We start from the raw sequence: 17238 nt of genomic DNA on the forward strand, positions 1-17238 counted from the left end.
AACTATTTCTAAGTTTACCTACTAGTGAAATGGGGGAAATATTTCTATATATCAGGACCTTCGTGAGAACAAACTGAGAGTCAAAGGCTGACCGTGAGCAACGTGCGAACCCAAGAACCAGCAAGGGGCCGTCAGGGAGGGAGCCGACTTTCAAATCCACCGCACAAGCTCTAGGTTGCAAGAGGCGCGAGAAAATTGCAGCGCTTAGGCGGACGCCGCAACGCGGTCTGCGGGCCAAACATCGCGAGATTTGTTGGACGATGGCAAAGTCCCACCGAGATCTCGCGAGAGTAAGGCTGAGCGCCGGTCGGCCTGCTAAAACTTGCGGGGAAGATGGAGTATCCCAGTTTGGGCACCATGGAGGCCGCGGACGGCGGAGGGACCCGGCCTTACAACAGCTCGGCGGAGAGGGAAGGCCGAGAACAGGACGGACCGCGCTTCGACCGCGAGAGGGCGCGCTACCTCTGGGAAGCCGTGTCCGGGGCCCAGCCGGTAGGGCGGGAGGAAGGTGAGTGCGGCGGTCCTCAGCCGCAGGAAACCCCTTGCTCCCCAGCCCCTTTCGAGGGGAGGGGACGGAAGCGCGGGGTGGGAACGCGGACCCGCCCCCGGGGCTCTGGTCACACCCCCAGACCTGCCCCCTGCGTGACGCTCCTTGGGATTCCCGGCCTCGTGAACCCGGTCCGGGCCAGGCAAGTGTAGGCTAGCTCCCCTGAAAGCCAGGACCGCGACACCGCAAGAGTCAGACCTCAGAGCACAGATGGTCGAGGGCCTTCCCAAGCTCAGGGGCTCCCCACCCGCGCCACCCTTGCCTTGCTCATTCACCAGAGCACGGTTCTTCTGCAGCTCGAGGTCTGTAATCTATCCACACCTTGGAGAACGAACCACAGAACCGTTTCTGCCAGACTTATAGCCTCCTCCCCATGTCTACCTGATTCTCTTTCGTCCCATTCTCCAGGTCTTCCCGCCCCTTATGTCTCTGCATCCCTTCTCTCATAACCCACATGAGCTTTTTACCCCCATGTACCTCCTGGCCTTGGGGACTGAGACTAGGCTTAACCCGTTTCTAGGTGTCTGGCCTTCACTGGCTGGGTCCTTTTCCGAGATACAGACCAGGAGCCTGAGAAGCTAACCTGGGTATGTTTTGTCTTCAGCTTGTTTTTATCCCACTCTTGACTGAAGCCGTAGAGAACAGGATATACAAGACCATCTGGTGGACCACTGACTTCTGAGCTGAAGCTTGCTTTGCATTTGACTTGGCATTGCATGAGACAGAAAGAGGAGACTGCAAAGATCTGGCCCTACCTGGGCCCCCCTTCACAGTCCTTAGCAGAGCTAGCTACATAACTCTAACCCAGATGTACACTAACTGGGTTTCTCTGCTAATCCTGTTAGGCTTCTGCAGGGAAATGAGATTTCTCTAATGATTGGCTTGCTTACTGAGCAGACTAAATCTTGGAAAGTTTATTATGTTGCTCTAAATTGATTGTCCTGGGATTAAAATGAATTTTTGACCAAATCCAAGGAAAAGATGTTTAAATTTGGGGTAATACACAGACCTATCCCCTGATGTGTGCATCTCCAGTTTAAAAACTAGTCTAATCTGACTCCTAAGTTAATATGTGCTGCCTCCTGGTCTCCTTCTGGTTCTCTGTCCTCCTTCCTTTTTTCCTCCTTTCTCCAGTCTCTTCCCCAAATTCTTCTCTCCTCCCTGCTCAGCTCCACCCTTCCTTGGGTGGAGCAGGGAACTTGGAATGTCCCCTTTTCCTCAGGACCACAATCTAGTGTTAGATAACAGCAATCTAGTGTTAGACTGTTTCCAAGAGACCTCCCTGGTGGAGCATGGAGTTCTCAGCACTATGAAGCCAGCGGCAGCCACTGCAGCACAAGTTCAATCCCCAGCCAGGGAGCTAATCCACATGGCTCAGGAGACCTCTCTTGTGTCACCTGGTGCTCCCCTCAACAGTGTATTTTAGTCAGTCCGCCTGTTTTGCTCCTCATTCTGTCTCTGGTGAATCCTCTCACCCTCCCACACCTCTGGCCTGTACCCCAGTTCTTGTATGCATAAATAAATAAATGTTTTTAATAAATAAATAAAAAGATGAAATAGTACCTTTTGGGACAAAATGGAATCACCTTGAGGTAATTGTGCTAAGAGAAATAAGCCTCAGAAAGTGAAAAACAGATATTGGATGTTTCCATCTTTGGACTCTTAGTAACAAAAAATATATACACTGACAAAACAGTTTTAGATGTAGTAAAAAATATATTGGTTACTAGAGGCAACAGGGAGGAGAAAAGAGGGGATAAAGAAAGTAAGGGCGTTGGGCCTCCATGGTGGCGCAGTGGGTTGAGCGCTGCGCTGTGAGGCTTCCCGCAACCTCCACAGTGGGGGTTCAATCCCGGCCAGCCAGCGAGGGTCCCACATGGTGTGGCAGACCTCTCCTCTTGTGCCCGCTGCTCCTCTCAGCAGTGTATTTCTGTCATCTGCCTGTTCTGCTCCCCGCTCTGCCTCTGGTGAATCCTCTTACCCACCCGCACCTCTGGTCTGTACCCTAGCTCTTGTATAAAAATAAATAAATCTTTAAAAAAAAAAGTAAGGGTGTCAATTAGCACAGGTTTGTTGGAGGGTAAGTGAAGCATGTGTACATATGGAGGAGTAAAAATGTAACTGCAAAGTTATATAAACTTGTAAATGACTGCTAAATTTAATAATAAAAGAAGAATATTTCCATCATTATAGTTAGTTCCTTTCTGCTACTTTACCATAACTCCACTCCCACCTCTTGCTCTAGGCGACCACTGATCTGTTTCTTTGTCTCTATAAATTTGTCTTTTCTGAACATTTTCACATTGATGGAATAATACAACATGTAGTCCTTTGCATTTGATTTCTCTCACTCAACATGTTTTTGAGGTGCAGCCAAATTACCTTGTAAATTAGTATTTCATTCCTTTTTATTGCTAAGCATAATTCCAAGTTCATTGATTGTTCTGCCATTTTGAATCTGCTCTTGAGTTCCTGTAGTGAATTTTTCGTTTCACTTATTGTACTTTGGGTTCTATTTATACACATTCTAGGTAGTAAAGTTTTAGCACCACATCATCAATGCCTTTATATTTGCTTTCTTCATGTCTTTTTTTGTATGATAAAAGTTTGAGTTGCTTGAGATCAACAACATTATGGGTTTATAAAATAGAAGTACTAAAGTAAATTTAGTGGGGCTAACTGTCCAGTTCATTCTTATTTACCACCCTACACTACTACCCTACTGTACTGTTTGATCAGCTTTCTTTTCTTAGGCTCTTTTGTTGTTTGCTGCTTTCTAACTATAATTATACCTAGAAGCCCACTACCTCCTAATAAGCCATAAATTGGGGAGTAAATAGGTTTCATCTCTCTCTCTAAGGGCGAACGCCTTTAGATTGATAGATTTTTGCAGAGCTGAATTGAAGATTAAAGACCACATCTTGGCCCTAGGCCCAAAGAATAGCTAGTCTTTATAAATTAGTGGCATTCCTAATTAGTTGAAGTATAAGAGGTGATTTAGTTGTGCAATTACCAGATATTCTGGCCCTAAGTCAGCTTACATTACCTTAAGTCACCAAAGACAATTCTAGCTTGAACTGAATGTTGTTTTGTCTCCCAGATACTACTTCCCCTCAGTTTCTGAAGTTTATGAATTATCTTGCTTCCCTATAGTAGCACTCTCTGACCCTACTTCATTGACCCTGTGGAAATAAACCCTGTGCTTCATGTTCTAGTTCTCTCAACTTCTGCCCCATACATTGTGTTTGTCTACAATATGGATAAAAATTAAATCGTACAAATCAGATGCCTTTTCATAAGATTTGGAAGGCAAAAATGCAGTGAAGATCATATTCCTATAGCTATTGGCTGTTACTGCCAAGAAAGGTCATGGAACTATGAGATCTTCCTACATCAGTGTTCCAGGATCCATTCCCTAGCTTCATAGGGTGAGAGACAGTTCAGTAACAATGGAAGCTTCTTACTTCCAACAAGGCTGCAGTGGAGTCCTCAGAGACTGTAGTTCATCTATTAGAACAGTTGTACATTGTTCCTAGGAACATTTCTGAAGGACCAACTTAGTATCTTCAACCTTTCTAATGCTTTTCTAAGCACATAATTTCCTATATCAAGCCTATGCCCCTCTGGAGAGGCAGTTGGTAGTTAGAGTTGTATGTGGCTATCAGGACATCAGGGATGCACATTCAGGCTACCATTTCAAAATTCTCATTAATTTAAATTATTTTTCCCTCTCTGGACATTAGCTGCCTCCAACCTCATACATTCTCATGGTTTTTATAGGTTAGGCATAGCTCAACCTGATTCCAGGTTTCTTAGGGAGCTGCAGTCAGATGGTGGCAGAGCAAATACAGCAGTGGGATGGAGATGCTGGGAGCTGGCCAGGCACCTTTCTCTTTTAAGGTAGTCTCAGGGCCTCTCCATGTGGTTTCTGCTTGGAAACGTTAGCACTCCCTCAAAGTATGGAAGAAAACTGCTTACACAGTGACTAAAGACTTTAAGAAAAAATATTCCTAATTTGGTTATTTTTAATCATTTTTATCTCCCTGTGTCTTTGTTGCTTAATGATCAGCCAGTGATTCAAAAGAGCTCATTCTCAAACACCTGGAGCCAGTAAGGCCTTGGCCCTCTGTCGTTAAATCTGTGTTGATAGGGAAGCACACTTAAAGTTCAGGCTTTAAAATCTTCCTGGATTTTTACTTTCTGTCACGCCTTTTTGCATCTTTCCTGCGCATGTACATAACCTCAGAATTGGCTGAGAGTACATGGCTAACTTCAACCCTCTTGGGTCTCCACTGTCATACAGTCTTAGCCAGGTACACTCTTTCCCCAACCGTGACTACAGACTCAGGGTATTAGGGCCTTTGGCATTCTCTGCTCACCTGCCTCTTTGAGATCACTTCCACCAACAAAATCAGTAGGTTTGGGCATTACTCACCTCTCCAACAGGCATTTCCTCCCCCTTCCATAGGTAAGCTATTGGTTCTCACATTCTACCTGTTCCTGGTAGAACCTCTGTGTTGACTGAGAGTAGGAGGGAATGAGAGCACCCAGATTCCCACTGTTCGCACCCAGATTCCCACTGTTCCCACCCAAGGCTCAGCAGGTGTGCAAGCATAAACGCTTCCCAAATTCTTAAGTGCGAAGGTTAATTTTCAGCGCTAAAGTGATTCTTTTCTGGGTTCATCCATTTTTATGGTTGCTTTTTAGGGAAGAGGACCTCATTCTTCCATAGCTGAAAGTCCTATCCTGTATTCATTTTGTTTTGTATTAAACTTTACTTCTTCTGCCTGACTTTTGACTCCAGGACCTCTTTCCTTTTCCATGTAGGCATTGTTTTCCACAGCTTAAGTATGATTGGTAGACCGATGATTCCACACTTTTTTTTTTAAGAGTTATATATTATGCGTACAAGAACTGGGGTGCAGGGCCTCCCCTGGTGGCGCAGGCGGTTGAGCTGTGAAGCTGTCCGCAGCCTCTGCAACACCGGTTTGATCCCAGCCGGCTGGTGAGGGTCCCACATGGTGCAGCAGACCTCTCCTGTAGTGCCTGCTGCTCCCCTCAACAGTGTATTTCGGTCCACCTGCCTGTTCTGTTCCCTGCTCTGTCTCTGGTGAATCCTCTCACCCTCCCGCGCATCTGGCCTGTACCTCAGTTCTTGTATAAATAAATAAATAAAAAGAAAAGAACTGGGGTGCAGGCTAGAGGTGGGGGGAGTGTGAGAGGATTCCCCAAAGGCAGAGTGGGAGCAGAACAGGTGGATCTACTAAAATACAGTGCTAAGGGGAGTAGTGGGTGAGACAGGAGAGATCTGCTGCGCCATGTGGGTCATCTCCCTGGCTGGGGATCGAACTCGTGCTGCAGTGCCTCCAGATAGCTACATAGGCTGAGACTTATCCACTTGTACCACCACGGAGGCCCTGATTCCACATTTTATATCTCCAGCTCTGACCTCCTCCCCACCTATATGTCCAGTAGACCATTCATGTTTAGTATAGCTGAAAATTCCTCCTCCAAAAAATCTTCCTTTGTTTCTCACCTCATTTGTTCAGTTGCTCAAGTTCAAAAACTATTGATACGTTATCCTTGATTCCTCTCCTTCCTTCACTCCCACCCCAATCTAATTTTAAAAATTAGATGTTGGATCTACTTCAGAATGTAATTCCAAATCCATTCTCTTTTCTCTTTGCCAATCTGCCTTGGCCAAGCATCTATCAGGTATTGTCTTCCAGAATAATCTTCCCTGATTTATATTCAACTTCATTTGTTCTGTGCTTCCATTCCTATCCCCATACAGTCTGCTGACACAACAGAATATCTTTTCAAAACATAAGCCAGGCCTTTTTGCCACTCATTACACTAGGAATAAAATTCCTTGTTCATATCATGACTTACGAAACTTAATATTGACTCAACATCATCTGAGTAGTCTTGCAATTGTGCACACAGGTGAAGAACTCAGATAGTGACTGGTAAACTATTTGGGCAATGTCTTTGGCCAGTTTTAGTGTCCCTTGCTGCCCTGTATCAAAGGCAAGGATGGTTTAATATTAGGGCTTCCCTTTGGCACAAGGGGTTAAGTCTCAGCATCATCAAGCTGTCACCAGCCACTGAGTCCTGAGTTTGATCCCCAGCCAGGTTGCTAACCCACATGGCACAGCAGACCTCTCCTGTCTTCACCTACTGCTTCCCTCACTGGTATATTTCAGTACATCTTCCTGTTCTGCTCCCCACTCTGTCTCTGGTGAATCCTTTCACCCCCTCCCCACACACACCTCTGGCCTACACCCCAGTTCTTGTATGCATAAATAAATAAAAATAAATCTTGGAAAAAAAGAAGATAAAATCATAAAATACATAGAAATAAACATAGGTAATAAGTTCTTTGACATGATGTCTGTGGATTCATCTCCAACAGCAAGAAAAACAAAAGAATATAAACAAATGGAATTATGTCAAACTAAAAAGCTTCTGCACAGCAAAAGAAACAATTGTTACTACAAAAAGGCAGCTTTATGAGAGAAGCATAATGGATATGGAAGATTCTTGCAAGCCACATGTCAGAAAAGAGGTTAAGGGCCTTCCTGGTGGCGCAGGGGTTAAAGACTACTATCAAGCTATCCCCAGCCACTGCATCATGAGTTTGATTCCCAGCCTGGCCAGGGAGCAACCCATATGGTGCAGCAGACCTCTCCTGCCTCACCCACTGCTGCCCTTCGCATTGTATTTCAGTACAGCTGCCTGTTCTGCTCTTCACTCTCTCTGGTGAAACTTGTCACCCCCGGCACTCTGGCTTACACCCCAGTTCTTGTATGCATAAAATCTTAAAAAAAAAAAAAAAAAAGAGGTTACTATCCAGAACATATAGACAACTGATACAATTCAACAACAACAAAAAATACACTAATTAAAAAGTGGGCAGAAGCTCTAAATCTTTTCACTAAAGAGAAGGCAGATCTTTCACTATACAAAAGAACAGACACATGAAAAGGTGTTCTATAACACTAAGAAAATGTAAATCAAAACCAAAAAAAAATGTTTAAAATTAGTAAATAAAGTTGGATTACATGAAATTATAAAGTAGCAGTATAGAGTGTGAGAACATTGTAGAGGAGGTTTGATATAATAGTATAGCATAATCCTGCATTTGAGGCAGGATTCAGAAACAGTGCTGGGGTTTTTTTGGTTTGTTTGTTTTAGTTTTTTTTTTTTTAAAGATTTATTTATGCATACAAGAACTGGGGTGTAAGCCAGAGGTGCAGGGGGTTTGAGAGAATTCATCAGAGATAGTGGGGAAAGAACAGGCAGATCTACTGAAATACACTGCTGAGGGGAGCAGTGGTTGAGACAGGAGAGGTCTGCTGCACCATGTGGGTTGCTCCCTGGCCAGGCTGGGGATCAAACTCCTGCTGCAGTGTCTAGGGATAACTTGATAGCACTGTCTTTAATTCCTGCACCACCAGGGAGGCCCAACAGAGCCTTTTTAATTAAAGATTTTTTGTTTTCCTCTCTGTAGTGGAGCACATGATCCAGAAGAACCAATGTCTTTTCACCAACACCCAGTGTAAGATTTGCTGCGCCTTGCTCATTTCTGAGTCCCAGAAGCTGGCACACTACCAGGTATGCTATTGTACCTTTAGAATTGCTTTTCTTTCCAGACCCAGTGCCAAGCCCCCACTTCTTCCTGGCTTACATGGTGAAGTATCATTCCTTCTTAACCACCCGGATGTTGCCTTCATACTTGTTGACTGTGACTTGAAGATTTACTTAAATTTCCTGAGTCTCTGGCCTCCCCGGTGGCGCAGCGGTTGAGCACTGGGTTGCAAAGCTGCCCACAGCCTCTGCAGCACCGGTTCGATCCCCAGCTGCTCCCCAGCCACCGGAGGAGGGTCCGACATGTCGCACAGACCTCTCCTGCCTCCCACTGCTCCCCTCAGCAGTGTACTTCGGTCCTTCTGCCTGCTCTGCCCCCGCTTTGGCTCTGGTGAATTCTCTCACCCTCCCACGCTTCTGACTGTACCCAGTGCTTGTATAAATAAACAAACAAATAAATAAATCTTTAAAAATAATAATAATAAATAAATAAATAAAATTTCCTGAGTCTCATCTCCCATCCAAATCAAGATCATTAGGGGGCCTCCCCGGTGGCTCAGAGGTTGAGCGCTGGGTTGCGAAGCTGCCCGCGGCCTCTGCGGCACCGGTTCAATCCCCGGCTGCTCCTCGGCCACCAGAGGAGGGTCCCACGTGGTGCGCGGACCTCTCCTGCCGGCAGCTGCTCCCCCCAGCAGTGTACTTCGTCAGTCTGCCTGCTCTACTCTCCACTCTGACTCTGGTGAATTCTCTCACCCTCCTGCGCTTCTGACTGTACCCAGTGCTTGTATCAAATAGATAAATAAATCTTTAAAAAAAAAAAAAAAAGATCATTAGGCTTATGTCTTTCTTGCGGCTTGGTATAGTAGAAAGTATGTGCATTGGCTTTAAATAAACCCGAGTTTGAATCACAATTCTATTTCTCATCTTCAGCAGGAAAGCTTAGGCTCAATTTCCTGATCTATAAAATAGAAATGAAGGTAATTTTCTCATAGATTGTTGTGAAGATTAGGTTTGACAGAATGTAAAGTGCCTTGCACAGAGAACGAACTGAATAAACTAGGTTTCTTCTACTTCTCCTCAGAAGTTTTTCTGAGGATTAATCAGATGACAATCTACTGGTTTTGATTGCCTTAGATATGAATTGGCATGTCACTATCCTTGATCTTTTTCTTGGGTTCTTACAGAGCAAAAAACATGCCAACAAAGTGAAGAGATACCTAGCAATCCATGGAATGGAGACATTAAAGGGGGAAACGAAGAAGCTAGACTCAGATCAGGTAATCCAGCTTCCATCTTGAGACCACTTGCTTCCTCATGAAGCCTTTCAGGCAGGTTGGTGTGGTTAAAAGAACATGGGCATTGAGTTAGACTGAATTGGCTTCAAATTCCAGTCCTGTTTTGTGACTCGGGAAAATCTTATTACTTCTCTGAGGCTTGAATTCTTTCTCTAAAATGAAGATGCTAATCTAAACTACTTTCTAGGATTTTTCCAAAGTAAAATGAGGGAAGGTTCAGAAAAAGTACCCAACACAGAGCCTGATTCATAGTGAGGGTTCAGTTTGCCTGTTCACTGCTCAAGGAGAAAAAGCCAGGCGACTTACTTTCTTGCGATCTGGGGGATAGAGCTAAGTTTAGCACTTGGATATTTTTAATAAACAGGTGGAAATAACACCTTTCCAATGCTTGCTCTGATTGAGATGTAAATACATTTGCTGTTTGGCTTAGAAGTACTCTGAGAATTATGCTGTAACTACCCTATCCCTCAGGGATACCATTTTTATTTTGTGTGAAGCTGTGCAAGCATCATAACATGAAAAATCAGCAGACTAGGACCAAATACTAGTTCTGCAACTTACTGTTCGGATAACTAGGCAAGTGACTTAACCATTCTGTACTTTACCCATACAGGGGAAATAATAATTCCGACCTCTTATGGACATTGTGAGTTAAAATTCCAGTTACTAATGGATACTCAATAAATAGGTGTTTACACTATAAACTCTACCTCCTATTTTTGTGACCACAGATTTAGAAGGACCTGTTCATCCCTTCTCCAATTTCACTAGATTCATCCCCTGGTTGCCCTTCTCCTTGATGATTTAAAATATCAGAAAAACAAGGTCAACTCTGACACTGGGCAAATCATTTCCCCTCTTTGTATCATGGATAGTCAACTCTCAGGATAGCCCTGTATATGAAATGAGATCAGAGTCTCCCTTGTTGCCAACCCAAGAATTATCAGCTCAAAATGTCAGTAGTACCAAGGTTGAAAGATGCTGTCTTAGAGGGAATACTCCATTTATAGATCAGACCTTCTTAGAGGGAGGCTGGGAGTGCTTAATATAGACTTGAAATACATTGTTTTCTAGCCTATCATAGTCAACAAATAAAACCCAGTGATCTTATTCAACAAACCCTGAGCATCTACCAGATGCTGTGTGTCAGACTCCAGCAGGGAGCTAAGGAGAGGAAACAAAGATGAGTTAAATGGTCCATGTCCAAATGTTGGACTGTAGTTTACAGAAAATTCACCTAAACTGTGACACTCAGTTTAGGGTGACAAGTGGTACAATAGAGGATTATTTAATGCACTGTGGGAAGGGATAAGATTAATTCTTCCTGTAATATTCATACAACATGGCTTGATAAATGTTTACTGAATAAAATATTATCTTGAGTAAAAGTCTCCCAGAAGAGGTACTATTTAAACTGGGCCATGATGAAGACTAAGCAGATGTATCCCAGATAGGAAAGAAAGGAAGATCACTCTAGACAGCAGGAATAGCCCAAGCAAAGCAAGGAAGCATCAGAGAATAAAGTGGGTAATGGTGAGTAGAGCCTGGGACAAAGGTAGCTGGACAAGAATACAGAAAGGTATGTTGGGCCAGTGTGTAAAGGGGGCCTTGAATGCCCATTCGCCTATGGGCAGTGGGGAACCATTGAAGATTTTCTGGCTGGAAAGTGGCATGATCAGACCTGTGTTCTTTCTCCTAACCAGAAGAGCAGCAGAAGCAAAGACAAGAACCAGTGCTGCCCCATCTGTAACATGACCTTTTCTTCCCCTGTCGTGGCCCAGTCGCACTACCTGGGGAAGACCCACGCAAAGAACTTAAAGCTGAAGCAGCAATCCACTAAGGTGGAAGGTACTGGTTTTCCTGAGTAGTGCTATATTGGGACCCCTCCCATCCTCAGGGCAGCAATGCCAGGTGTTCCCAGAAATGGTCACTGGAGCCACAGACTTAAAGAGGTTAAACTACTTTTCAGAGTCCTTAAAAATATCAAAGTAGACCTAGCTTGACTGTAATGCATCCTCAGAGTTGTGCTCACCTAACATCCCTTCCTTTGGTTATATGTTTTTTTTTGTGTGTGTGTAGAAGCTTCTAAGCCCTGAGCTTTTGTCCTGACTCATTTTAACTGAGGAGTACCAAAGTCTCCCAGGCCATTCTCTTTCCTGCCTCTCCCACATAGCATCTACCTGCCCTTATTACCATGTGTTCCAGGTTCAAAGCTAAATCCTTGTCTTTTCGTGTACTAAGGTTATGCCCTGCTCACTTTAATCCTCAAAGCTGCCTGTTCTCCTCAAGACAGAGACTTACCTTTCAAAGCTGAAAACTTCAGTGCTACCACTACTGCCCAGCAAGCTGTGTTTGCAATTTGTCATTAATTCATCCCCTGTGCTCTAACTTCTATAATAACTCCCTTTATCTTATCACCACTGGGGCTCAGCCCATGCTTTCATCTCATTAGCTCCTGACTTTCTGGGATTTTTAACTTCTGCTAACTGCAATTAGTCAAGCGTGAAAGGTCTTTGATCTTTATTTCATTTTTTCTTGTAATTTTTGCTTCTCTGTTTTGGACCAAGAAGTAGGCTACACTATCTTATTGTCCTTTCTTATATTACTATACAAGACCACAGTGTTTAAGGAGGCTCTGAAGATTTAAAAAAATCACTCATAACCTCTTGTCACACCCAAATCTATAGTTATTCATGCTGTGAAACAACAGAATTTGGACTTTCAAATCACAAATAATCCAGGTTTAAATCCTGGTACTGCTTTTTACCATCTGTATAATTTAACTTCCTCGTGTCTGAGGTTCCTCCCTACAAAATGTTGAATATGATCTACTTCATATGTTGTAAGAATGAAATAATGTATAGAAAGAACCTGGAACTTAACAGATGCTCAGAAAATGACAGCTGCTGCTGTTAATTTTAACACCATCATCAAGTCAATGGAATTCCCCCATAAAATGGCAGTAAGTGGTCAGGCATAAAAAGATTAAGCATTAGGCCAAAGGAAACTAGCTTAAGAACACAACTTTGTAACGTCACTTATCTTTATATAGAATTATCTTTCCATAAATAGGAAAATTCCCTAGAATATGTTTGGTCCCAGAGATTCTGTATTCAAGAGGTTATTTTGTATTCACTATTCAGCCTTTGCCACATACAGATATGTTTTCATACAGTTGTAATCACAGTGCATGTTCCTTTTACTTCTCATTTAATTTTGCAGCTTAAGCTTATTAAATGAGTTTATAGCTATATTTCTGAAATCAATTTTTTTCTAATACAAAAGTAATACAAGATATAGAAAATATGGAAAATATAAATGAGAGAAAAGTTACTCATTATTTTACCATTCAAAGATAACCACTGTTAACATTTTGGAGTACAGTTTCTTCTGTTAACTTTTGTTATTTGTGTGTTTGTGTGTATATCTGTGTGTAATATTTGTTTTCTGTGCAGTTAGGGTAAATCTATGTGTAGTGTATATAAAAATTGAATAATTTAAATAACCTTATTTTAATAAAAACAGTGTCTACTGATGATTAATTCTAGTTTAAACAATGCAAAAGGTACAAAGAAATAAATTATTACCCAAATCCTACCTCTAAAAGAGAAACCTTATTAATATGTTGGTGAATATTTCAAAATACCAATACTCACATGTAGAATTGTGCACATATTTCTTTCAACAGTCATATATTGTATGTGTAATTTTCTTTTGTATTCTTTTCATTTAATATAACATTTGTATTTGCCCACTTTACTAAAAACTTTCCATAAACATTTTTATCAACTATTTAATATCCCATCATACCACCTTTAACTATTCTTCTGATGTGAAACATTTTGTCCCCTTCCCCTCTTTTGGTATTTATAAATAACACTACAGCAGACATCCCTGTAGAATGCTCTCAATATTTCAAGCTGCTTCCTGAACTAAAACTCCCATACCTCAAGTCCATTAAGAGGTTCCTCCAACTTCACTTTACCATTTACCTGATACTTCTCCTTAGTATGTTTTAAAGAATGACCTTTATGTCTCAACTACCATTATTATCTCATGTTAAAAATTTACATTCATTGTGAAAAGTATTGAAAGCACCCTTTCACTTTAGGCTTTTGGTCTTTCGTCCATGCTTTACCAGTATGTTTTACTGCTTTTTTATAAAACTGAGGATATAAGAAACAGATTGCTATATGACCTACCTTTTATTTTCCACTCAACAACACATACTGAATATTTTCTCATACTATGAAATATTCTACAACATATATGTTACTTTTGTAGTGACTTGCTGTAGGGTCAGGAATGGACACTGTGCAGGTTTTCTATGATCCAGCAGACCGGGAAAAGGAGGAGTCAGAGTCCTCAGTGGTTTTTTGCAGGCTTTTATTGGGGCTTACCAGGTACACAGCAGGCAGGGGTGCTGGGGGGCCAGTAGGCTGACAGGCCTCCCAGCCCCCAGCAGGTCTTCACTCGGGCTCTCCGGCCTTCTCTCAGCTTCTGCTTCTCTTGCTTCTCTCTCGGCTTCTACTGGCGTCCCCGTGATGCCGCCCTTAAAAGGCCAGTCTTAGCCCAGGTGAATCCCATCTACCTATGCCACACCCTATTCCAGGTGCCCGCCATCAGGCATGCATTCAGGACCACAAGGATCCATCATCTATCCTGATGGCGGGAGGGCAGAATAGCCTGACATTTTTCCTTACCCTACACTTGCTGAAACAAAGTCTATGACAAGGAAAATTGAGAGTCCCTATCCTGGAAAACCATTGTGGGAAAAGCCAGCAGGTTTCTTCTGGCTTGCTAAAAATCCTCAGAACTTCCCCCATTGAAGTGCCGGAATGAAAGAGCATTATCACCATCCGTCTATGAGTGCTGCAAACCACCACCACCCCCCTCCCAATCATTGGTGGAGGTTCTTGGCCACATTTTTTTCCCTCCCAGCCCTCTCTCCCTGCCCCGCCCCTAGCAGACCACATTTTTTAACCAGTGGTTACTAGCATTCCATCCCTCTGGGCTCTTTAGAGAGGCATGGCTTCTGCTTTGTAAGGCAGCGTTCAGTATCGGGCCTGCAGCCGGCAACAGGACATTTGCTGCTTCAAGATGCTCATAACAGACTGATGAATTGAATTCATTGATCAGGGCTACCTTTTCTGAAAGTGGAAGCATGAGTTGTAGTCTTCAGGTCTCCCTGCCACCCTCTGACAACCTGACATAGGAAAGAGGGCATGATCTCGAGCCACACCAACCTGGGCTCACCACTATGTAGGTGATCTTGGGCAAGTTACTTCACCCAGCTGAGCCAAATTTTTTTTTATTTGTAATAAATTGATGACCTACCTCCTCAGGTATTTCTGACAACCCAAGGCAAATATATATGTACAATGTATTATAAATATATAAGCACATACCCAAACATCAATGTCATCCTCTCCTTTACTCAGTCTAAAGCCAGCGCAGCCTAAAATGCCTTTTTCTAAATGACCCTCAGGCCCTCAGTTTCTATTTTGGTGTATTGACTTCCAGCTTTGTAACTGAGAGGGGGTGGGGAGACCACTTTGAGGAAAGGAATAAAACAATGACTACTTGTCCCACTTGCTATGAAGTTCTGGGAAGTCTGAGGGTTGAAAAGACTGCAAGTATGTGAGCATTGTAATTTGACAGCTTAAGGGAAGAAGTGCAGAGCCTCCTGAGAATATGCTTAAATCAGCATTAACTAGTTAAAGCTGCTGAACAAAATAGCTCCCCAATTAGAGAAGACTTTCACTATGTGATTCACATAGGCAGTGGCACATCTGCAAGTGTGATAAAATAGTGACCCAGCCTTTCTTTCCATTCAGCATACTAGAAGACCTGGCACTTTCTCGGTTTTTTCATTGTTTCTGTTTAAACTCTCTTACCGCAGCTCTGTCGAAACGCCTTACAAACCCTTTCCTTGTGGCCTCCACCTTAGCCTTGCACCAGAATAAAGAGATGATAGACCCAGACAAGTTCTGCAGCCTCTGCCATGCAACTTTCAACGACCCTGTCATGGCTCAACAACATTATGTGGGCAAGAAACACAGGAAACAGGAGACCAAACTCAAACTCATGGCACACTATGGGCGACTGGCAGACCCTGCTGTCACTGACTCATCAGGTAAGGGGGCCCAGCTCACACCCAGAGCTGGATCTGGGCTTGGCAACTAGGGCTCCCTGATCATCAAGACAGTGCTTTTCTCCCATAGTGCTTCTTAAATAGCAGTCTTAGCAAACTCAGATGCCTGCAACAGCTAGACAGGAAATTTTAAATAAATGAAAGAGCCAGGAAGGTATATGTTCAGCTGAAGAGTGCATGCCTCTTCTGATCAGTTCTAGCCAGTTGACTTATCCTTACATTTCTCAAAAGATTTCAAGAAGCAGATTTAACTAAGGATTCTTCTCACTTTTTTTTTTTTTTTTTTTAAGAGCTGGGGTAAAGGCCAGATGCGCGGGAGGGTGAGAGGATTCACCAGAGCCAGAGTGGGGAACAAAACAGGCAGACTGACGAAACACACTGCTGAGGGGAGCAGCTGTCAAGACAGGAGAGGTCCGCTCACCATGTGGGTTGCTACGAGGCCGTCAGGGATCGAACCTGCACTGCAGAGGCTGTGGACAGCTTCACAGCGCAGCATTCAACTGCCTGCACCACCAGGGAGGCCCCAGATTCTTCTCACTTTTAAATGAGCAACTAAGTTTTAAAAACTTAAATCCTGGCGCCTCCCTGGTGGCGCAAGGGGTTAAGCACAGCACTATGAGGCAATCCGCAGCCTCTGCAGCATGAGTTTTTGACCCCTGATCCCTGGCTGGCCAGGGAGTAACCCACATAGTGCAGCAGACTTCTTCTGTCTCGCCCGCTGCGTCCCTCAGCAGTGTATTTCAGTCAGTCTGCCTAAACTGTTCCCCACCCCGCACCTCTGACCTGTACCCCAGTTCTTGTATGTACAAATAAATAAATCTTTAAAAAAAAAAAAAAACTTAGAATCTATATCAGTCTGACCTGTTTTCAAGCCAGATTTAGGTCAAGGACCACCAGTATTTCACCTCTGATTTCAGCTCTTTGTCATCCACATCTCTTGTGTGAGGGGTTCAGCAGCCTGTGCCAGCTTTTAGAGTATCCTCTAGGACCATCATCTTCAGCAGCCAAAGCCTGCCTGTGCCCCTAGAATAGTGTAATGAAGGAGAACGCTCTGACTCAAACGCACCTCAGGATTGCAAGTCAACATTACAGGAATGAGCATCACAAAAAAGTTAAGAACCCCTCTCAGCACAGTAACTTCTCAGAGCCTGTAGGAAAGGGGAGGGGGAGATTATTGTTTTCTCTTTCATTCAGTCAGTAAACAATTATTGATCCCTCATTGGAGTACAGTAGTGACCCAACACTGACACAGTTCCTGTCTCATGGAGCCTCTGTGAGTCTTGGTGTTGGTCCTCAGGACTTTCTTCCAAGCCATGGAAATGCAGCATCAGTCAGCATTTGAGGCCCTAAGACATCCAGGTGTAAACAAGTTGGCTTCAGGGAACCTGTTGCTCAGGATCATCTGTGTTCCCCACACAGTCATGGAAAAGGAAATACCCAGATGTCCCAGACCACATAGGGTGTGGGGCAGGGGCTGTGACGCAAGGAGGATATCCCTTGAGCAGGGTGCCAAGGTTTGCTCCTCCAGTGCTATTATAGGGTCCAACTTTACAAGCCTCTTCAAAATTGGAAAAGGATGACTTAATGTCCCCACATATAGGAAGTGCCTTCCCCTTTAACAGTATCAGTCCTATATTTGGGAATTTGGAAAC

At 43.5% G+C, this 17238-nt stretch overlaps 1 protein-coding gene across 1 annotated transcript in view; it reads left to right on the forward strand.

Annotated features, from left to right (window-relative positions):
- Positions 1-333: 333 nt before the first annotated feature.
- The window catches only part of ZNF346 (zinc finger protein 346), a gene marked incomplete at both ends in the record, with an annotated part of 28425 nt that continues 11520 nt past the window's right edge, over positions 334-17238 (forward strand). Inside the window, 5 exons of the mRNA XM_084243490.1 lie at positions 334-508; positions 8061-8164; positions 9322-9414; positions 11136-11280; positions 15335-15568. Of these exons, the coding sequence (XP_084099616.1) occupies positions 334-508; positions 8061-8164; positions 9322-9414; positions 11136-11280; positions 15335-15568 (751 nt within the window). The remainder of the gene's footprint in view (positions 509-8060; positions 8165-9321; positions 9415-11135; positions 11281-15334; positions 15569-17238) is intronic.

The sequence above is a fragment of the Talpa europaea genome (genome assembly GCF_964194135.1).
Source record: "Talpa europaea genome assembly, chromosome: 9".
NCBI classification, from domain to species: domain Eukaryota; kingdom Metazoa; phylum Chordata; class Mammalia; order Eulipotyphla; family Talpidae; genus Talpa; species Talpa europaea.